General features: G+C 37.5%; 1 protein-coding gene across 1 annotated transcript in view; it reads left to right on the top strand.

Moving 5' to 3' along the window:
• ADAM9 (ADAM metallopeptidase domain 9) overlaps positions 1 to 23,585 on the top strand; it is a 91,720-nt gene that overhangs the window by 44,100 nt on the left and 24,035 nt on the right. The window contains exons 12-16 of the mRNA XM_055416634.2: positions 3,698 to 3,869; positions 10,618 to 10,710; positions 11,948 to 12,143; positions 14,770 to 14,875; positions 21,298 to 21,481. Coding sequence (XP_055272609.1) covers positions 3,698 to 3,869; positions 10,618 to 10,710; positions 11,948 to 12,143; positions 14,770 to 14,875; positions 21,298 to 21,481 — 751 coding nt within the window. The remainder of the gene's footprint in view (positions 1 to 3,697; positions 3,870 to 10,617; positions 10,711 to 11,947; positions 12,144 to 14,769; positions 14,876 to 21,297; positions 21,482 to 23,585) is intronic.

The following is a 23,585-nucleotide window of genomic DNA, read 5'->3' as shown; positions in this document are numbered from 1 at the left end:
TTTTTGTTTTTAATTAAAAAAAATTTTGTTTTTTTCTGTCCATACTGTGTGGCGTGTGAGATCTTGTCCCCTGCATTGGAAATGCAAAGTCTTAACCACTGGACTGACAGAGAAGTCTCCAGATTGCTCTGAAAAAAAAAAAAAAATCTGAGTGCCATCACTTAGAGTTCTTTCTTAGGACTTCCTATTCCTAGGCTATGGGAATTAGGATGGTGTGGTGGAATTATGTTCTGGTTATTTCCAGATTAGTCATAGAGAGAATGTTCTAAATGATTGTTGATTTTTGTGGGTCATATCCTGATAGACCACTTCCATCCCTTCTACCTCCTTTTGCATCAGCTTTATCAAACTCACCTTGATGTGATATAAGAGATATAGAGATGCTTTAGATTAATATCTTAGTACCCAGAGGTGACAGATAGAGGGTAGCAATGCTTTAATTGGTATTCAGGCCAAGAAAAGAGGAAGCTCATTCTTCTTCTTACTGTTGGTGATGGCCAAGGATGACTAGGGAAAAGAATATCTTTGTTTTATTATCCAAAGTGTTCGTGAAGGGCAACATGGAGATGTTTGTTGTTATCTTGGTTTACTAAACTGCTTAAGAAGTTGTGAAGATTTTGTGATCCTTCTCAGTACTATAGTCAACTTCCTTGTGTGTGAAACAGATTTTGTTTGTAGATTGTTTTAGAATCACACATTGTTTCTATGAGAAAATGTGTCCCAAGGACTGAATAACAAGTTTGTTTCAAGAATAATCTGTTTAGAAGTGGTGAACTCTGTAGATTAAAATTAGGGACTCAAGTATAGGAAATATACACAAGTCTGCACAATACCTGTGACTATTAGCTAATTAATATATTCTTAGATTATTGAAGAATGTAAGAATATACATTGTTGCAGGCACTATGTTGCAGGCACTTGTATTAACCATATAAAGGACAATAATGGGAAATAAAAATAATAAGGAATAAAAAAAGACTGTTTAAATTGAAGTCTTGCTTCTTTATCAGATAATTATCTTATGCTCTAGTTTGAAATTTTCACTTGACATCCTTTAGACTCAAACCCTTGTTGCTTCTAAAACTTGCTCCGCCCCCATCTTCTCTGTGTCAATTAGTAATAATGCCTTCTTTATAGTTGTTGCCTCCTGTGAGATTTTCCTGCCTAGAATAGCCAACCTGGTGATCTTATTAAGACATAAATCAGATCACGTGGTTCCTGCTTCATGCTTTTTATTGTGCCACTCCCCTGCCTTATTTCACTCATCGTAAAAAGTCAGATTCATGCAATGGCCTTTTCCCACCTTTCTTATTGTACCCTCACTGCCTTACTCCACTCCAACGCTGCTGGCTTCCTTATTTGATCCTTGAGCGTAGCAGGCAGACTTCTCCCCTTAGGGCTTTTGCACTTGCTGTTTCTTCTCCCTCTAATGTTCTTCACCCCAAAAGCCAGTTTTTTTTTCAGTTGTCCCAGTGTTTGAAGCACTTGTCCTGACAGCTCTTTGAAAAACTCTACTCTGATCACTCTGCCCCAACAAATGTCATCCCCTTTACCCCCTCACCTTTTCCCCCAGTGGCACATATTTTCTAATGTATTATTGAATTTGTTTACCCATTGTGTTTATAGTCTGTCTTACTCAGTAGAATGTCACCTTCACAGGGGTGGGGATTTTATTTTTGGTCTGCTTTGTTTACTGTTTTTTCCCTTGCACAAAGAAGAGTGTCTTGTACATAATAGATGTTCCACAAATATTTGTTGAAGAAACAGATATTGTTCAAAAGGACTCCTCCTCCTCACAATATTCTTATTAGAGAGTAGTAAGAAAAAGAAGAATATGGAAAACAAGTGTTTTTATTATTGTGGGAAATCTTGTCCTAGGTCTTTACTTACTGTGTGACTGCTTTCCAGTCCTAAGAGCCAAGAGCCAGGACTGAATACTTCCTGGGAGGCTCTGGTCTGGTTAGCAAGGGAAGAGTTTGCCAAGAGGACAAGGTCTCCCAAGAAAGGATCTGTTTCTTTGATTCCCTGGATGTACAGAAGACATGGAATCAATAGAAATGCCTTCTCGGTTGTTACCATGTAACCCAGTTATCTTCCCCATGGCTGCTTTTGGCAGCATTGCTCAAACCAATGAAAAGGAGATTTTTTCAGGGCACCAAATGCCTCTGATAAACTTTTAATATGACTTGGATTTCTCAAAAGTTCTTGTTATAGATGTATGTGTTTCCCACTAGTCTTCAAAGTGAAAATAGCCAATGGGACTATCTAAAAATAGTTACTGAGTAAAAGAATAACTAAAAGAACTCCAGCAACACATAGAAACACATCAAAATTATATATATATAAATATGACATGGGGCCTCCCTGGTGGCTCAGTGGAAAGAATCTGCCTGAAACAGTGCAGGAGATGCGGGTTCAGTCCCTGGGTCAGGAAGATACCTGGAGGAGGAAATGACAAGCAGCTCCAGTATTCTTGCCTGGGAAGTCCATGGACAAAGGATTCTGGTGGGCTCGAGTCCATGGGGTTGCAAAAGAGTCAGACACAACTTAGCAACTAAACAACAATATATAGTTCAGATTGGACCATTTCTAGAAGCCCGTCTAGCCTTCAGAGTATTAACTATCATTCTTAAAAATTACTGTCAGAGGCAGTTAAACCTCAAACTGTGGCTGGAATTCTGCGCAGTGCTTCCTGCTTCTCTGACAGTCGTGTGTGCCTCCTCACTGGGTGTTCCCAGTATTGTCACACAGTTCCTGGCGTTGGCGAGGGGTGCACAGGAGTGTCATTCAGTAGAGTGACAAGAGGGTGAGCAAACAGAACTTGCTTCACATTTTTGAAGGAACTTTTACTGTGGAAGGTCAACTTAATTCTAGATAGGACTAGATAGTTTTTGAGCAAATTCGGGGAGATAGTGAAGGACAGGGAAGCCTGGAGTGCTGCAGTTCATGGGGTCAAATAGAGCTGGACATGACTTAGTGACTGAACAACAATTTTTGAGGTCTCTTCTGATGATGAGATTTATGATTTTGTATTTTCTGTATCTTCTGCCATTTTATTTTTTTTGGTCACACTACATAGCTTGCAGGATCTTAGTCCCCTCTCCAGGGATTGAAACTGAGCACTCAACAGTGAAAGTGTTATGTGAAAGGGTTAAGTCCTGAACACTGGACTTTCAGGGAATTCCATCTGCCATTTTATTTACCTCTTTTTTTCGCAAGTAGTGAGTTTCTTTCTTTTTTATAATTTTTATTTATTTATTTACTTTTGGCTGTGCTGGGTCTTTGTTGTTGTGGGGGCTTTTCTCTGGTTGTAATGAGCAGGGCCTACTCTCTAGTTCCGCTGCACACACTTCTCATTGAGGTGGCTTCTCTTGTGGAGCACGAGCTCTGAGACCTGCGGGCTTCATTAGTTGTGTGGCACATGGGCTCGGTAGTTTCGGCCTCCTGGACTAGAGCACAAACTCAATGGTTGTGGTGCATGGGCTTAGTTGCTCCACAGTATGTGGGATCTTCTCAGATCAGGGATTGAACCTGTGTCCTGTGCATCGGCAGGCAGATTCTTTACCACAGAGCCACCAGGGAAGCCCCCCCTCTGCCATTTTAAATATTCACTTCCTGTTGGTTGAAGACATGGCTTAAGATTTTCAAAGTGAATAATTGCTATGACTTAAGATATTTTTCTTTATGTTTATTACAGAGGTTCCAAAAACTTCAGCTCATGTAGTGCAGATGACTTTGAGAAGTTAACTTTAAATAAAGGTGGAAACTGCCTTCTCAATATTCCAAAGCGTGATGAAGCCTACAGTGCTCCTTCCTGTGGTAATAGGTTGGTGGATCCCGGGGAAGAATGTGACTGTGGGACGCCAAAGGTCAGTTTAACATGTGATGTTGGCTTTACAAAGTTACCTTGGGATTTGCAAAAAATAAAATAGCTCACTTTGCGTGACTCTAGCATAGGAGATAAAGTAAAATTTAGTGGCAAAATGAAGATCGGTATTTTGCTTGTGGGAATATGTTCCTGGGGGGTTGATTATCCCTTCCTTCCTAGAACATAACCAATGGTGTCATCTGTTCTGGTGTCCAGGAAAGTGCCGTGTTTATTTTTCTATTTTTGCTACCTTCTACCATTTCTGTTGTGGTTATTGAGTCATTTATTTATTTTAAAGAACGACTCAGTTTTTCACTTGGCTCTTATAAGCGTTCACTATTCTGTCACTGCCAGAAACATTTATTGCAGAAACATTTGTTTAGTTGACCTCATTTCAATAATAAATAGAAGCCGGCCCATTCTGCAGAGTTCTTGGTTAACAAAGTTCTTGCTACTCAAGTTAGCATTCTCCCTCTGTTAACCTTCCGTTCACCTGTGGCTGTCTGGCTTTCTCATACCTGTTAACCACACTTAGAGCCTTAAGTCTGGATCCATCTTTATTATTAGTGTTCTGCATCTCAACCATTTTCCTGTTAAAATGGCCTCCTTAACACCACCTAGACAAGTCTTAGGAAGAAAACAATTTTTAATTACATTTAAACAATTTAAAAAAAGTTAAATTTAAATTTTAAAGGAATTGGTTCAGTTGTGTAAACTTTACTATATTCTCAATTTTTTCCACAAGTGAAATTTCTTTTTCCCTGCCTGATCACACAGTGCCTGGCTTTTGCCAGAAGACTTCACATTCTAGAAAGGCAGTATGTTTTTCTTTGTGTGTTCTTTTATTTTGGGGCCATGCTGCATGGCATGCAGGATCTTAGTTCCCTGACCAGGGATCAAACCTGGGCCCTTGGTAGTAAAAGCACAGGGTCCTAACCACTAGACTGCTAAGGAATTCCCAGGCAGTATGTATTTTATGATGAAATTGTGATGGGCCGTCATAGCACTATTCCTGCATGTTAGCAACCTCTGCTTAATGTTTTACATGGTACAATCCTCTCAGTAACCCTTGGAGATTCATTATTTCTTTATACCCTCATTTTCAAATGAAGAAAATAAAGGCTAACGAGGTTATGTTTAATCTCTAAATTAATGTTACACTGTTAGGATGACTTAGCTCTTCTTTCTAGGCATTCTCCTTAATTATTTTATATGTTTTGATTTCTCCTATTTACTTCATTATCGAACTAACTGAAATTGTATTTGCTTCGTGAACTTTTGTACTACAAATTGCTCTAGAAAAAAGTACCTCTTCCCCTTCAAATACCACAGTTATTTTTCTTGGTATTGAAATTTCAAATAGTAAGCACAAGCAAAATTCCCTTCATACTTTTATTTCTTCCATATATTTTTTTTAACTTCCTTCTGCTGTGGTAATTATTCTTATAATCTTAGTGTGTTTCTCTATAGATTTTATTCTGTGTTTATAGGCTTATGTACAGTATGTATATTTGTATCATAGTTGGGTTTGTTTTAGGATTTTATTTTATTTTTTTACATAAATAAAATCTGACTTAGTATGTTGTAGAATTTTTTTCTATTAATATATCCTGGAGGTTTTTTTTCCATGTGATTGTTATGTGGACATAATCCTTTGACCTGTTGATTAATATTTCAGTATTCGGAATATATTATGATTTATTTTACCATACTCTCATTAAAGACAGTCACTCACTATAGTTAGTATTTTTCTGTAGTGAACAGTGTATCCTTGTATATGCCCTGTGTATGTGTATGTATGTTCTTATATATGTATATATACACACAGTAGTCTTTTTCTAAGATAATTACATAAAGGTAGACCTATTGAATTGAAAAGCATGTGTTTTTTATTTTATTAGAGACTGTCAAGTTTCCTGGAAGAAGGATGTGTCAGTTTGTACTTTTACCAAAAAATGTCATGGCGTTTAGTGTGCCCCCTCCTCACCCTCCCCGCCCCGCCCCATAATTTTGTTACTGAGCTAGGTACAAGTTTAACTCCTGTTTCAAGATTTTCATCATATAGCCACTCTATGTTCTATTATTTTTTTCTAGCATTTTTGTAATTTAAATTTTTTATATTAGCTCTGTAATTGGGGGATGTCATGTGGAGAGTTAGCTACAAAACCATTTAAAATGGTACTTTCACAGTTTACAAAATTCCTATATATATAGTCTGTTTCCTGATTCTCTTTTCTTTTATGAAGTCATCTGTCTGTCTTACATAGTATTTTTGAAAAAAAAATTAACAACTTTACTGAAGTATAATTGAATACAAGGTAAAAAAAAAACCCTCCAAATTTGGACTTAGATAATAAAAGGCTTTATTTAGAAGAAAGACTGTTGTAACAGGGAGAATATGCTGATCTCAGAAATCTGGAAGCATCTCAAAATCAAACAAAAAGATTTTTCTTTTATAGGGTAAAGGTGGGGCAAATGTAGATAAGCAGGATCTTTTACGGGGAAGCTGGATAAGCAGGGACAAATGCCCGGTGAGGTCTCATAAGAAGTTGTCCTGTGGTCTGGTGATTTCCAGGAGAAGCTGATAAGGTGTGGGGATACTTGCCCTCAAGTACTTGGGGGAGGGGCAAGTATCACCAAGTATCCTTTTTTGTGCAGACAAGTAGAGTTCAAGGGTCTACAGGAAAAGAAAGAAGCCTCACTAAAGTTTGGTCAAGACAAAGCAAGGGTAAGAAACAGGCAATTATGAACACTTGTCAACAATGAACTGCACCTGTTTAAAACACAGAAGTTCTTTTTAAAAATTATTGTTATCATTTTTTATCTTTATTTTGATTTTCTTGTCATACTGCATGGCATGTGGAATCTCAGTTTCCCGACCAGGGATGGAACCCATGCCTCCTGTGTTGGAAGTCTTAACCACTGGACCTCCAGGAAAGTCTCCCTTAAAACATTTATTATTGCTGTTATTTTTAATTTATTTATTTTTATTATTTTATTTGTTCTAATTTTTAAATTTGTAAAAATGTTTCTTTCTTTTTTTGCCACACTGTATGGCATGTGGACTCTGTTTCTTAACGAGGGATCAAACCTGCACCCCTGCAGTGGGAACAGAGTCTTAATCACTGGACTGCCTGGGAAGTCTCAACTAAAAGTACTAAAGCGTACAAGTTAAGCTTTGATACCTGTTTTCATATGTGAAACTGTCACCACAGTCAAGATAATGCACATATCACGTCTCAGAAAATTCTTTGTGATGCTTGGCACCCCTTATTATTTCCCAATCCTCCTTACGCCATTGCTGATCTGCTGTCATTGCACTACAGATACTGCTGTCATTAGTGTGCGTTTCCCAGAATTTCATATGAATGGAATGACTTTTTTAACTAGGTTCATTCACTCAGCATAGTTATTTTGAGATTCATCCATGTTGAATGCTACTGTGTCAGTGGTTCATTCCTAAATTGTTGTTTGTCATTGAGTAGTATGGAGATACTACCTGCTGTTTATCCATCTGTTGATGGGTATTTGGGTTGTTTCCACACCAAAAGCTGCTGTGAACATTCACGGTCAAGTCTTTATATGGATTTATATTTTCACTTCTTTTGGGTAAATACCTTGGAGTGAAATGACTGGGACATATGGTGGGTGTATATTTGACTTTCCAAGGAACTTTCAAACTGTTTTCCAAAGTGGTTTTACCATTTCACATTCTTGCAATCAGTGTACGTGAGTTCTGGTTCTTTTTAAGTCCTTTCTTCCACCTCATATGGTCATTCTTTTCAATTTTGGCTTTTCTGTTAGATGTGAAATGGTGCCTTATGGAGGTTTTAATTTCCTTTTCCTTGATGACTAGTGATGTTGAACATGTTTTCATATGCTTATTTGCCATCTCTATTTCTTTCTTGGTGACATGTCTCTTAAACTCCTTCCTGCCTTTAAAAATTGGGTTGTTTTCTCATTATTGAATTTTGAGAGTACTTCTTATGTTCTCGATAACAAATACTTAATCAAATATATGATTTTCAAGTATATTCTCCCGTTCTTTTCTTTTAAGTGCTTTAACAGTATCTTTTGATGAGTAGAAGTTTTATATTTTGATGAAGCCAGTTTGTGCCTGATAGGTTGTGCTTTTGATGTTATACCTAAGAAATCTTTGCCTAATTAGAGATTGCAAATGTTTTATCCTGGAAGCTTTATCATTTTAGGTTATGTATTTATTTAGGTTTATGATCCATTTTGACTTAATTTTTTTGTATGGCTCATGGTTTTAGATAATTTTCCAAATTTTCAGATTTTTATTATGAAATAATTACAAACTGACAGAATGTTGCAAAAACAGTCCGAAGAGTCCTATGTATTTTTCACCCACTTCCCCACAAAGGGTGACAAATTATGTAGTGATAGAGCCATATCATATCAGTAATACTGACATTGGTATGTTAACTATTAATAGTTTACAGACTTTATTCAGCTTTTACCATTTTTAACCTGCAGTCGTGTGTGTACTTTTATGTAGTCTTATGCCATATAGAGATTTATGTAACCGCCACCTCAATTAAAATACGGAACTATTCCATCAACACAAAAGAACTCCCTCCTGCTACCTCACTACAATCACATCCGCCCTGACTCTGTTCCTTATCCCTGCCCTTGGCTTCCATCTGTGGTTTTGCCATTTCAGTAATGTTTGTCACTGCAGTAATAATGGAATCATACAACATATAACCTTTTGAGGCTGACTTTTCTCACTAAGCGTAATGCTTTTGAGGTCAGTCTATGTTGTTGTTTCATTACTTTTTATTGGGGAGTAACAGTCCATTGTCTCCGGGAGTTGGTGATGGTCAGGGAGGCCTGGCGTGCTGTGATTCATGGGGTTGCAAAGAGTTGAACACGACTGAGCGACTGAGCTGAACTGAACAGTCCATTGTATGGATGTTACTTCAGAGATTTGGAATAATGTTTAGGCTGGTATTTCCACTAGCACAAAGGGCCTATCTGAAGTTTGTTAAACTATTCATCCATTAAAAGATATCTAGGTTGTTTTTAGTATTTTGCTATTATGAATAAAGCTTCCATGAATTATATTCCACTCTTTATCATCAGAGAATTAAAGAAAAATATGGTCTTCAATAAGTAAAGAGATGAATCTCGCAGAGAAATGTATAATAAAGAACCAAATGGAAATTATAGAACTTACCAAAAAGTTTAATAAGTGAGATTCATGGATATAATTAATAGCAGAGTAAGATGGCAGAAAAAGAGTCAATGAACATAAAGTAGAACAAAAGAAAGAATCCACATCTAAAGGAAAAAGAGAAAAGATTAAAAAAAAATGAACAGAATATCAGGGACATGTAAGCAATATCAACTAGCCTAGTGGAATTATAAGTGAAATCTCAAGAGGAGAAGGAGACAGAGAGAAGAAAAGTATTCAAAGAAATAATGGCTGAAAATTTCCCATATTTAACAGAAAACATTGAGTTACAATTCCAAAACGCTAAGTAAAGCCAAATAAGAATCATTATAAAGAATGATCATGGGTACATTGTAATCAAAGTGCTGAGATAAACAGAAAATAAGGCAAGAAGTCAGAAGAAAATCTGAAACAAATAGATTAATAGTGGCTGATTTTGGGGCCAGAATACAATAGAACAGCAGATTTATGGTTCTGAAAGGAAAAAAACCATCATCCTAGAATTCTGTAACATAGGAAAATAAATGTTCTTCAATAATTAAAGCTTATTTCCCCTACCTCCTTCTTGCCTCCTTGTCCTCCTCCTCCTTTCTCCTTCCTTTCACAAACAATTCAGACCTCAAGACATTAGTTTCAACATAGGAGAGTAGCTGTGTCTGGGTGGGAGGTTGGAGGGTGGGAGTGGAGAGCCGTGTTGGCCCAAAGTGGGGTGAGAGAAGGCAAGCAGTGTAATGTCCACATGGGTAAAAACCTACCCCGCAGAGAAGTCAGACCTTGAACATGAAGAGAAGTGCATTTATGGATGCTTAATTTCCTGTGGAAATTGGAGAGTGAACGGGCTACCCACTCCAGTATTCTGATCTGGAGAATTCCATGGACCATATAGTCCATGGGGTCACAAAGAATCGGACACGACTGAGCGACTTTCACAATTTGCTGTGATCATTAAACATACTGTTATAGACTGAATGTTTGTGTTCCCCAAATCCATGTGTTGAAACCCTAACCCCCAAGTATATCTGTATTTGGAGAAGGGACCTCCAGGAAAGTAATGAAGATTAAATGAGGTCATAAGGGTGGGTCTTGATCTGATAGGATTAATGTTTTTATGAAAAAGAGCTTGCTTGCTCCTGTCTCTTGACACATGCTCTGAAGAAAGGCCATGTGAGCACACAGCTAGGAGGCAGCTGTCTGCAAGCCAGGATGAGAGTCTGTGCCAGAAACTGAATTGGCTAGGACTTTGATCTTGGGTATCTAGCCTCCAGAGCTGTGACATAATACATTTCTTTTGTTTAAGTCATTTATCTATGGTATCTTGTTCTGGTAATCCCAGGAGACTAAGACCCATTCTCTCAGTCCTTTGAAATACATTGAGAGCTAGATAATAGCTGAAGAGTCGCTGATAAATCCAGAAGGATAGTAAGTGACTGTCTCCAGAGAGTACCTCTTAAAACCAGGTTAGAAAGAAGCATAGGTTGAAAGGAAGAATTTTGTTAATAAGTCTTGATGGCAATAATTTCTTTCTTTATTGACAGTCATTTTCTCTTCTCAGGAATGTGAATCGGACCCTTGCTGTGAAGGAAAGACCTGTAAACTTAAATCGTTTGCTGAATGTGCATATGGTGCCTGTTGTCAAGACTGTCGGGTAGGGAATTCCTCCCTATTTGGAAAAAAAATAAAAATAGGAAAAGGAAAAATGTGCCTGTGTCAAAATTGGTTTTCTCTGACCTGTAAGAGAGCACTATTTTTATTACATGATTAGATGGAAAATTTTATGATACTTGTTTGCAGTTTTGTATCATCTTTTATGGCAAATAGTCTAGAGAGATTTTTTTTCCTAAGTAGAAACATTTTTTTTTTCTGATTTATGAATGACTTATGTTTTTCATTAAAAATTCAACAATAGAAAGTTGACGCTGAAAGACCCTCTATCATCTTACCCCCTTCATTTAGCCATTGTTGATAATTTATTAATTTAGTCACTTTTTCCTGTGTAAATATGAATGTGTGTGTGTAAGTGGATAAACATGGGTGTACATATTTTTACTATGTCCTTTTTTCAGTAATATACTGTTGATTTTCTCCCATTCACTTAGTTCTGTAGATTTATATAGTTAGTGTTCCTTTATATGACTATACCATAATTTCTTTATCTGGTCAACTAATGATGGACATTTAGATTGCTTCCAATTTTTGCTTCTAAGTAGAATTGCTGGAGTATGCTTGTGAAAATTTTGACACACATTTTTACACTGTCTACAAATGTGCCAGTCTGTATTTGCCAGTGTAATCAATGCACTGATAACTGTGCAGTGTACAGTATTGATTATACTGTATAATCATTATTTTTGTTTTCTCTTACTAACGTGTCTTCCTTGGTGGCTCAGACGGTAAAAAGTCTGCCTGCAATGTAGGAAACCCAGGTTCGATCCTGAAGTTGGGAAGATCTCCTGGAGAAGGAAATGGCAACCCACTCCAGTATTCTTGCCTGGAGAGTCCCATGGACGGAGGAGCCTGGTGGGCTGCAGTTCATGGGGTTACAAAGAGGCAGACATGACTGAGCGACTAACATTTTGACTTCACTTATTAGCATTTGTTGTTAGCCAGTGTTATAATCCAGGTTAGTTTGATAGGTGTAAAGTGCTTTTATATCTTTGTTTAATTAGCATTTCTTTTGGTCATCTATAATGCTTTGCTTTTTTCATTTTCCATATTTCATGATTTTTATAAATTGCCTGTTATTGGCCTTTGTTCACTGTTCTATTGGGTTATTTAGTCTTCTGTTTTTGTTAGACCTTCTTATAAATACTGTGGTTTCAAATTTGGTTGATTTGTGGGAATTTTCCTGATATTCCTGTTCAATTTCAATCCTATTATCCTAGTTCCGTCCAGGAGGCACTTTGTGCCGAGGAAAAACCAACGAATGTGATGTTCCAGAGTATTGCAATGGTTCTTCTCAGTTCTGTCAGCCAGATGTTTTTATTCAGAATGGGTATCCTTGCCAGAATAACAAAGCCTATTGTTACAATGGCATGTGCCAATATTATGATGCTCAGTGTCAAGTCATCTTTGGCTCAAGTAAGATATTTTATTTATATTGATTGCTTTGCTTTTATTTATATATTTTTTGTTTTAGTTTTTGTTAAAAATGAAAATTGAGCATTATTGCTAAAATTGAAGTTCTGTTTCCAGTCTTCTATCACGTCTCCATCTTTCCTTCTCCATAGGCAGTCAAGGTCATGAATTTGATGCATCCAAGTTCATTTGGTGATTTTTGCTTTTACTTTCTCACCACTCTGTCCTGCATATATTAACGTTATATATATATATATACAGGCACAGTATTGTATTTTAGCTTTAATAAACTCATGTAAATAGTATGGGGTTATACACACGGGTCTTCTGTTTTCATTGTTCACTCAAAATGTTTTTGCATTCTGTCTATATTGCTGTATTTAGATCACAGAGCATTAGAGTATTGTGTTGTATAATTGGAATCCACTCTTTTCCTAGTAGTATATATATATTTTTTTATTTTGTGTGTCTTAAAAAATTAAGTTATACATACACTAGATTATAGAGTCAAATTATTCATCAAGGTTTTATGAAAAAGTAAAATGTACTTCCGGGCTTCCCAGGTGGTGCTGTGGTAAAAGAACCCCCCTGCAAGTGCAGGAGATGCAAGAGATGAGGGTTCAATATCTGGGTCTGGAAGATCCCCTGGAGCAGGAAATGACAACCCACTCCAGTATTCTCTCCTGGAAAGTTCCATGTACAGAAGAGCCTGGCAGGCTACAGACCACGGGGTTGCATGACTGAGCATGCACTCATCAAAGTTCTCCCACTTAATAGCCCATCCCTGAAGGCCACCACGTTAACCTTTTCTTCCTCCCTTCTAGTTAATTACTTTGTTACTGGCTCTAGGTCTTTAGATAATTTCTTGGTCATGCTACTTTTCTTATTCTTCCATTCTAGGTATTAAATGTTAATTTTTCACTGTGGAGGATAAGGATTAAATTTCTTTCCTTCTCTTCTCCCAAAACTTGTCAACTCTTACCCTACTCATGTTCATTTTTCATCTCCAACTTGTTCAGTTCAGTTCAGTTCATTTCAGTCGCTCAGTCATGTCCGACTCTTTGCGACCCCATGCATCGCAGCACGCCAGGCCTTACCTGTCCCTCACCAACTTCTGGAGTTCACTCAAACTCACGTCCATCGAGTCGGTGATGCCATCCAGTCATCTCGTTCTCTGTTGTCCCCTTCTCCTCCTGCCCCCAATCCCTCCCAGCATCAGAGTCTTTTCCAGTGAGTCAGCTCTTCACATGAGGTGGCCAAAGTATTGGAGTTTCAGCTTCAACATCAGTCCTTCCAATGAACACCCAGGACTGATCTCCTTTAGAATGGAGTGGTTGGATCTCCTTGCAGTCCAAGGGACTCTCAAGAGTCTTCTCCAACACCACAGTTCAAAAGCAATTCTTCGGCGCTCAGCTTTCTTCACACTCCAACTCTCACATCCATACATGACCACTGGAAAAACCATAGCAGACGGACCTTGGTTGGCAAAATAATGTCTCTGCTTTTTAATATGCTGTCTAGGTTGGTCATAACTTTCCTTCCAAGGAGTAAGCATCTTTTAATTTCATGGCTGCAGTCAGCATCTGCAGTGATTTTGGAGTCCAAAAAAAATAAAGTCTGACACTGTTTCCACTGTTTTCCCATCTGTTTAGGTTACTGTCTTTCTAATTTCCAATCTGGAAGTTACTCTTCTAATCAAAGATATATTTGTAAACTGGGAAACTGTAAAATGAAATAGTGATGTGCAAAAATGTTTGATGACTGCAACACATAGTCATGATCGTTTGTTGTTGACATTGTACCCATCCTCTTAAACGGCCCTCAGTAATCTCTGTTTCCTGGTATTCCCACCATTGGACAATCCTCTTCCACAGTAGGTGAAGCTTACCTGTGAAACCAACTAGAAGATGATGTGTAACTTCCAAAGACAGACCATAAGGGGCATCCTGGCTTTGCGTTGTTTGCAAAATTGAGCATTAAAGGATACATATATAAAATACAAGAAAACAAGAATGGATTGATACTTTGACCGTGTCATGGCTGTTTGTCAGTGTAATTAATACCTAAATTGAACTTTCATACATGGTAAATTGGGCTGCCCTGGTAGCTCAGTGGTAAAGAATCCACCTGCCAATGCAGGAGATGCAGGTTTGATCCCTGTGTGAAAAAATAATAGCTGGCAGTGTTTTCACCAACCCTCCCCAGCCTCATCTAACCAGGGGTGCAGTGGAGCTGTGAGAACAGTGAAAATAAGTAGACTGAAAGTGCTGCCATACTGTGCATGGTTTTTGGTTTATTTATAATTTCATCTTCTTTAATGACACTTCTTTGAGGACTTGAGTGTTTGAGTCCATGCTAATGTTTAAGTACCAACCAGGTTTTGTCTTCACATTTTGTTGTTAATTATAAATGTGGAGCAAAATGTTTCACTTGTAGGTTCTGAAATCTTCTCATAGTTGTTGGGGCAGTTCATCCAGGCATATGGACTGTTGTGGCGAATGCTTTTATTTCTGAATTAAATTGCCAAGTCTTAAAAACATTAAAAATTTTATTGGAGTATAGTTGATTTACAATGTTGTGTTAGTTTCAGGTGTACAAAAATTTTTTTTTTGTTTTTTTGATGTTACAGAAGCCAAGGCTGCCCCGAAGGAATGTTTCCTTGATGTGAATTCCAAAGGTGACAGATTTGGCAACTGTGGTTTCTCTGGCCTTGAATACAAGAAGTGTGCCATTGGGTAAGTGGAGGCAAAAAAAAAGAAAAGCACGCGAAAGAATGTGATATCAGTCATGTGTAGGAAGTTTTATAGCTCCTTGTGACTGCTTTCTCCTCCTTAAATATGTAACTTTTCAGACTTACAATTTTGTAAAACATGGCTTCAGAGAAACTGAATAGAAATGGTAAAATAATTCATAGCTTTTGACATTACCTGTCTAAAATGTAATGTTTTTTATATTGTCACTTTTGTTTATCCTTGTTCTATAGTAAGAACCTCAAATAAACATTCTTCTTTTTCGTTTTGTTAAAAGATTATACTTCTAAACCCATATATAAAGGTACCTGCTGAATTAATTCAGAACTTCATAATTTTCTTATGGCTTTATATAATTTTAAAGTGATTAATTAGAAAACTTTTTTGTTTCTGTAACATTTGCACATTGTGAAAAATAATATTGCAAACAAAAGAAAAGTTATCACGATCTCTCTTTGTGTATATGTCCACTAATTTCGGTGAGCGTACATCTTCCTTTATTTTGCTTCTATACACTGTACACAAACACACTAACGTTAATTTTACGAAATTGGAATTAGCCTGTAATACTGTGCTAAAGCTGAAGCTCCAATACTTTGGCCACCTCATGCGACGAGTTGACTCACTGGAAAAGAGTCTGATGCTAGGAGGGATTGAGGGTGGGAGGAGACGGGGACGACAGAGAATGAGATGGCTGGATGGCATCACCGACTCTGTGAACATGAGTTTGAGTGAACTCCAGGGGTTGGTGATGGACAGGAAGGCCTGGTGTGCTGTGATTCATGGGGTCGCAAAGAGTTGGACACGACTGAGCGACTGAACCGAACTGAACTGAACTGTGCTTTCCAGATACACAGATAGATAAATGCATGTATGTAAACATATAAATCATACTGAATGGAGCTCATCTGGTGGATGTGAGGGCAGGAAATTCCTACCAGCTGAGGTTCACCCAGAGGCTTTGACCATGAAGCCATGGGGCTCTAGAGAATGAGCTGGAAACTCACTAAACTGTATTGTATCTGTTGCAGTGCTAATATTCTGTATCAGTTATTTTGTTTTTTGTAATATTCATATTTTTATTTTAAAAATTATTATAAAAAGCCAAAAAAATTAAATACATAATGCTGTGCTTCTCTTCTGCCCCCTTCACCTCCTACTCTGTTAGTTAATAGCCAAGCCACTGAGGTAAAACAATGCTCATGAAGAAGAAATAACAACTGTGACTTCCATGTTCCTAAATCTAACAGAGTATCTTTAGGTCGTCAAGCTTCTGGACCTTTCAGTAGCATTCATCTGTGTTGACTGTTTTCTCCTTGAAGAAGCCCTTTTCATTGGCTTTTGTGTGGAATGCTCTTCTAGTATTTGTTTCTGGATGCTTCTTTAATGTATTTATTTGTAGGATCATCTTAACAGAGCCATTAAATGTTGAGAAATACTTCCACTCTACTGATCTGACTCTCTGCCACAGGGCCTTGGCATATGCTGTTCCTTCTGCCTAGTTTGCTCTTCTGTCTCTGCCGGATCTCATTTTAACTAACTCCTCTAAGATAGAAGAATAACAAGGAGAGATAAGAAAGCCTTCCTCAGTGATCAATGCAAAGAAATAGAGGCAAACAATAGAATGGGAAAAACTAGTGATCTCTTTGAGAAAATTAGAGATACCAAGGGAACATTTCATGCAAAGATGGGCTCGATAAAGGACAGAAATGGTATGGACCTAACAGAAGCAGAAGATATTAAGAAGAGGTAGCAAGAATACACAGAAGAACTGTACAAAAAAGATCTTCACGACCCAGATAATCATGATGGTGTGATCACTCACTTAGAGCCAGATATCCTGGAATGTGAAGTCAAGTGGGCCTTAGGAATCATCACTACGAACAAAGCTAGTGGAGGTGATGGAATTCCGGTGGAGCTATTTCAAATCCTGAAAGATGATGCTGTGAAAGTGCTGCACTCAATATGCCAGCAAATTTGGACAACTCAGCAGTGGCCACAGGACTGGAAGAGGTCAGTCTTCATTCCAATCCCAAAGAAAGGCAATGCCAAAGAATGCTCAAACTACCGCACAATTAGCACTCATCTCACACACTAGTCAAGTAATGCTCAAAATTCTCTAAGTCAGGCTTCAGCAATACGTGAACTGTGAACTTCCAGATGTTCAAGCTGGATTTAGAAAGGCAGAGGAACCAGAGCTCAAATTGCCAGCATCCGCTGGATCATTGAAAAAGCAAGAGAGTTCCAGAAAAACAGCTATTTTTGCTTTATTGACTATGCCAAAGCCTTTGACTGTGTGGATCACAACAAACTGTGGAAAATTCTGAAAGAGATGGGAATACCAGACCACCTGACCTACTTCTTGAGAAACCTGTATTCAGGTCAGTTAGAACTGGACATGGAACATGTCCTTTATCGAGCCCATCTTTGCATGAAATGTTCCCTTGGAATCTCTAATTTTCTTGAAGAGGTGTCTTGTTTTTCCTATTCTGTTGTTTTCCTCTATTTCTTTGCATTGATCGCTGAGGAAGTCTTTCTTATCTCTCCTTGATATTCTTTGGAACTCTGCATTCAGATGCTTATATCTTTCCTTTTCTCCTTTGCTTTTCGCCTCTCTTCTTTTCACAGCTATTTGTAAGGCCTCCTCAGACAGCCATTTCGCTCTTTTGCATTTCTTTTCCATGGGGATGGTCTTGGTCCCTGTCTCCTGTACAATGTCACGAACCTCCGTCCATAGTTCATCAGGCACTCTATCAATTAGATCTAGTCCTTAAATCTATTTCTCACTTCCACTGTATAATCATAAGGGAAAAGACTTTGATGCTGGGAAAGGTTGGGAGCGGGAGGAGAAGGGGACGACGGAGAATGAGATGGCTGGATGGCATCACTGACTCTGTGGACATGAGTTTGAGTGTACTCCGGGAGTTGGTGTTGGACAGGGAGGCCTGGCGTGCTGTGATTCATGGGGTCACGGAGAGTCGGACACGACTGAGCGACTGAACTGAACTGAACTGAATTCTTTACAAATTAATTATTCATAGAAACTTTCATAGAATATTTACACTATATCTTTCTTGATATAGAAAACAGAGTAGGTTGAAAGAAGTTAGAAAAACAAAGTATTTCAAAAGAGATTATATGACTATCTTGCGTAGTCTCAAAAATAGTTGTAGCACTCTCTTTCTGGGGAAATTTTTTGTATATTTAAATTGTATGGGAAAGCTTTATTGCCTTACTGTTGCCTGAGCAAGAACAATCATTTAAAAATGATACTGCCTTAGTATAAGATAGATGCTGTAATAGGTAATTTTCTAGATAAAGGGCAAGTCAGATACAAAACCAGTCATAAGCACAACACTTTGAAGATTTTTTTATGATGTTTAAGAAAAACCAACGAAGAATCTTTCCTGCACTTTGGGGAGTTTGATCCATCTTGACTAACATAATTAGGCTAAATCAAAATGAGAAAAGTAGCGATTTGAAAGTTGAAGGAAAGGTGACCGGTTAAAAAGTTGCATGCTTCTTTTTCATTGAATTTCATATATTGTGTTTTCCTTATTGTTCAGTTCTTAATATTTTCTCAGTTGCATTGTGATTTCTCCTTTGACTCATGAGTTATTAAAAATGTATTCCTAATTTCCAAGTATTTGGGAGTATTCTGGTTTTCTGTTTGTTTTTGGTTTCTAGTTTAATTCCATTGAGAACATACTTTGTATGATTTCAGTTCTTTTCAATTTGTTGGGATGTGAATTACTGTCCAGCATATGGTCTGTTTTGGTGAATGTTCCATGTCAATTAAAAAGCAGAGTATTCTGCTGCAGTTGGATATATTGTTCCATAAATGTCAAGTTAATTAATTGTCATATTTAAATCGTCTGTATTTTGGGTGTATGTGCATATTTATCTGTTTCTCTTCAGTTTCTGAGAGGGATATGTGCAGATCTCCAGCTATGATTATGAAGTTGTCTACTTCTTTTAGTTCTGTAAATTCTTCTTGTATGTGTTTTAGAGTGTGTTCTTTGGTGCTTATGTTATTAGGTGCATACACATTTAGGATTGTTATATGTCTTCTGAAGGAACTGAATCTTTGATTATTACCAAGGTCTCTACTTTGGAATTTTTTTTTTTTTGACAGTATTTGTCACATAAACATTTTATTTGCTATATGAATATTTGCCTGAAGCAGTTTTTCTTTTGGTGCTTGCAATATAATATTTAAATGAATATAATAGTAAGCATCTCTTAGCTTTATTCGCTGTTTGCATTTCTTATTTTGGTGAATTGCATATTTGCATCTTTGCTATTATTTTTCTGTTGAAGTTACTATCCTTTTAATGATTTGTGATCGATTTTTTAAAATATATTGAGTATTTTTATTTTTTTTTAATTTAGTTTTTATTGAAGGATTATTGCTTTACAGAATTTTGTTTTCTGTCAAATCTCAACATGAATCAGCCATTTTCTTTTTAATATGTCACCAAGACTACACATGAGACATTGAGTATGTGATAGAAAAATGAATTTTGGTAGGTTCCAATAGTTGCTAACTGAGAGCTGTTTTATTCCATGCTTTGTTTTAGAGGTTTTCGTAACTAATTTTAACTAACTGTGTGATGTTGGGGCTTCCCTGGTGGCTCAGATGGTGAAGAATATGCCTCCAAAGCAGGAGACCTGGATTAGATCCCTGGGTTGGGAAGATCCCCTGAAGAAGGGCATGGCAACCCACTCCAGTATTCTTGCCTGGAGACTTCCATGGTCTGAGAAGCCTGGCAGGCTACATAGTTCATAGGGTTGCAAAGAGTTGGGCACGACTCAAGCAACTTAGCATGCATGTTTGCATGTGACATAGGCATCATTATTTAGCTCTTGTCTTTCAGATGAAGAAACTGAACTTCAGAAAGTTTAAGCACTTTACTCAGGTTGCCTTGTGAGTAAATGGTGACGTAGGAATGAATATAGGGACTTCCCTGGTGGTCAGTGGCTAAGACTCCTGCTCTCAATGCAGGGGGCCTGGGTTCAGTCCTTGGTCAGGGAACTAGATACCGCATGCCAGAATTAAAGACCCCAAGTGCTGAAACTGAGACCTGGTGCAGCCAAATAAATACATTAATTAATTTAAAAAAAGAATAAATGTCAAGTTGGGACAAAAGAACTTAACTCTTCAGTGCAGGATGGAAGGAAGAGCAGGCTTAACAGCAGCATGTGCAAAAAACAAATAGAAGTTTTAGCTAAGGATAAATTCAATATAATGTAGTTTCCATAAGAGCTACTGTCATCCTGGGCTTCATAGAAATATAATATCTCAATGAAATAAATGACACTTCATCTTGTTCTTTGCTTATCACACTGTAACTGAAGTTTCCTGTTTTACTCCGAGCACTGTGCTTCAATAGGTAGTGAGATAAACTGGAACATACTTAAGAGGGGAGCTTCCTTGTTGCATGAGAAATAATTGTAGAATATTGCCCTGGTGAAGTAAGTCATTCATACCTGCATGACAGTTGTCCTAAAAGGTTGCCACGTAGAGGAAAGAAAAGATATTATCTGTGTGGTCTCATGTTGACCATCTGGGACCAATGAGGAAAAGTTATAGAGAGAAAGATGTTAACTCAGGAAGTAAAAGAATGTTACGATAGTTAGTGTGAGAATATTTAGGAGGTGATGAATTAGAGGAATTGAAAAATCATATCCTACAATGACTTGGTTGTGATATCATAGGGGAGATTTAATAGGGTAGGTGCTTAGATCAAAAGACAAGCAATTAAAAAGGAAATTTCAGGGCAGCATCTTCAGAGTTGATGTTAGGGATACTTAATGTATCATGAAGGAATATAGGAAGGACATTCATTCACTCACCCTTGGTAATAGGAATTGTAGTCAGGGAGGTCTTTGCAGAGTTCTAATACTGAATTAGTGAATTAATGAACCAATGAATTGAGTCTTTCAATAAGTAAAAGTTAGCCAAGCGAAGAACAGTGGAGTTCCTTTAAGCTTGTTTAACATTACAAAATCTGACTTCTCTTTATTATAACTCAACAAAATGACACCATTGAATTTCAGTATAGTTCTGTTATTTTCTATATAAAAGCATTTATAAAATTATATCACATTTAAAAGCAACTACATTAGTTAGACTTTTTGAGCCCTAAGCAGGTAATGAAGAGGGATTCTTAGGTGTCGGCATCAGCACCCCGGTGCCCTAGAAGTTTGCGTCTTTACATGCACTTACCTCTTCTCTTTGCCATGTCTAAAGAGAGCTGCTTTGATCTCTGTTGCTGTCGCACACTTTCTCTGTTGAGATTCCCTTCAGCTAAATAGAAATAAACTCTCTGTACAAAAATATATGATTTTTCTTTTGTATCTACACCAGATGCATTGTAGTTTGCATTATTTCTCTTTCTTTCCAGGAATGCTTTGTGTGGAAAGCTTCAATGTGAGAATGTAGAACAATTGCCTGTATTCGGAGTTGTGCCTGCTATCATTCAGACTCCTGGAAAAGGCACCAAATGCTGGGGTGTGGATTTCCAGCTTGGATCCGATGTTCCAGATCCTGGCATGGTGAATGAAGGCACCAGATGTGATGCTGGAAAGGTAATAGAAATGTTTTTTAAAACAAAGTAAAAATTTAAGAATTAAAAAAAAAATCCTTATACAAAGTGAGTGATTCTTTTCTGGTTATAAAAGAAATCTCTACTCGTGGAAATTTGGAAAAACAGAAAGCCACCAAGAATAAAATTAAGAATGGCTGTACCTCCTGATGATTTATAGCTGTATAGAGCTTTCTTTTAATTTAAAATTTTTATTGGAATATAGTTGGTTTACAGTGTTGTGTTAGTTTCATATAATGCTTTCTTTAACTACAGAAATGATCAGTTTTTATAATGGTCACTGACTTGGAATAGTCATTATCTGCATCTAATTTGGTAGTTTCCAAAATTTCATTAAAGAAACTTCTGTATCCATAAAAAAGAAGCTGTAATTCTGTAATTCTGATTTCTTCCTTAGAGTCATGTGTTGTTTCTATGTTGTGATATACTGGGCACCTCCCCCACCCCCCTTTCAATGTGCTGTAGTTTATTAGCCAGGGTTCTACTTGCTGGGACATTTAGGGGATTTTCAGGAGTGTGTGTGTGTGTGTGTGTGTGTGTGCGCGCGCGCGTGCACGCGTGCGCACATGCGTACGTGACTCTACTAGAAGTGTTGTAATGCTTGTCCTCCCCACGCTTCCTGCTACTCTGACCACAGCTGTTTGGATCAGATGTGAGCCAAGAGTTAGCTGCTGAGTTACTACCAGTGGTTCTGGATGAGGTGATCTAGGCCTAATTCCATTTGTGGGGGGAATACATAAGTAAAGAAAGGCAGTGAAGAGTAGATTTGAAACTGAGAAGTCTCTGAGAGATGCCATAATTCAGGAGTAGGACTCGAAGGGTGATAGCAAGCTTAAGCTATATAGGAGAGATCTAAGGGTGCAGGATTGTTGAACAAGTTGAAGAAACCAACTCATAGGAGAATAGAGGAGGAAAGAGTGAACACAGTTGACTGATTATGGGACCATGGGACACGTGAGAAAGACAGAGGGACCCTCAGGTTACTTCAGTTTCTGCCAAGTTTTAAGTTCCCATTCTGTTGTCCCTCATTCTTACAAAAAGACCCTTGTGTTTTTGTGTCTGCCTTTGCCATGGGCTTCCCTTGTGGCTTAGCTGATAAAGAATCCGCCTGCAATGCAGGAGACCTGGCTTCGGTCCCTGGGTGGGAAGATCCCCTGGAGAAGGGAAAGGCTACCCACTCCAGTATTCTGGCCTGGAGAATTCTGTGGACTGTAGCCATGGGGTGGCAGAGTTGGACATGACTGAGCAACTTTCAGTTTGCCATGCCATTAACTCAGCTGCTGAGGTTAGTATAAACAATGTTGAGGTAAAGGACTTTATAAGAAATTTCACAACATCCTGGCTGTTTTCTGAGGTTAAAGGCTACCCTACTGGGGTCCATATGTTTAAGGTTTTATATATAGTTTTGCCAAATTTCTCTTTAGAAAAGTTTTTCCCTGTTTACTTTCCAAGCAGTTTTCAATAGTGTTTCAATTCTTTATATTGTAGTCAGGATTAGGTACTATTGCTTTTAAACTTTTATTGGTCATTTTCTTTTTATTTTGCTCTTTCTTGCCTACTAGGACATTAAATTTTTTAGTCTCCATATATTTATTCCTTCTTTTGTGATTTGCTTGTTAATATTCTTTGCTCGTTTATAAAATGGTGTGTTTTATCAGTTTTTAAAGAGCTTTGACTTATGTCATATAAAACTTAATGTAATACCTTTTAAAAATTTATTTGCCCAGTTTATTACTTGCCTCTTTCTTTTGATTTTAGTATTTTTTCCCATGTTTACTTTTTTATATAAACAAATCTATTATTCTTTTCCTTTAAGAAAGGAAAAGTAAAGAAAGTCCAACTTTACTTTCAAATTTTAAAGACTTTTCTTAGTATAGTATCAGAGCATTCTTTTCTAGGACATTTAAAAAGCTTTAAATACTTATCTCTTTAGTCCAGTTTGAGTGTGTAGTATGAGGTTGGCATTCTTTTTTCCTTTTTATCATTTTATTCATTCAGAGATGATGACTGTATGCTGACTTCTAATGTTGCTTTTTTTTAGAATGATTTGTTATTTGCCTACACCTCAAGTATAATCTCTCTTTCGC

This window comes from Moschus berezovskii, chromosome 26, assembly GCF_049115385.1.
Source record: "Moschus berezovskii isolate FMDL1 chromosome 26, NW_MosBer_1.0, whole genome shotgun sequence".
Taxonomy (NCBI): Eukaryota; Metazoa; Chordata; class Mammalia; order Artiodactyla; family Moschidae; genus Moschus; species Moschus berezovskii.
Note: the sequence above shows the minus strand (reverse complement) of the source record. Positions and strands in the feature narration are given on the sequence as shown.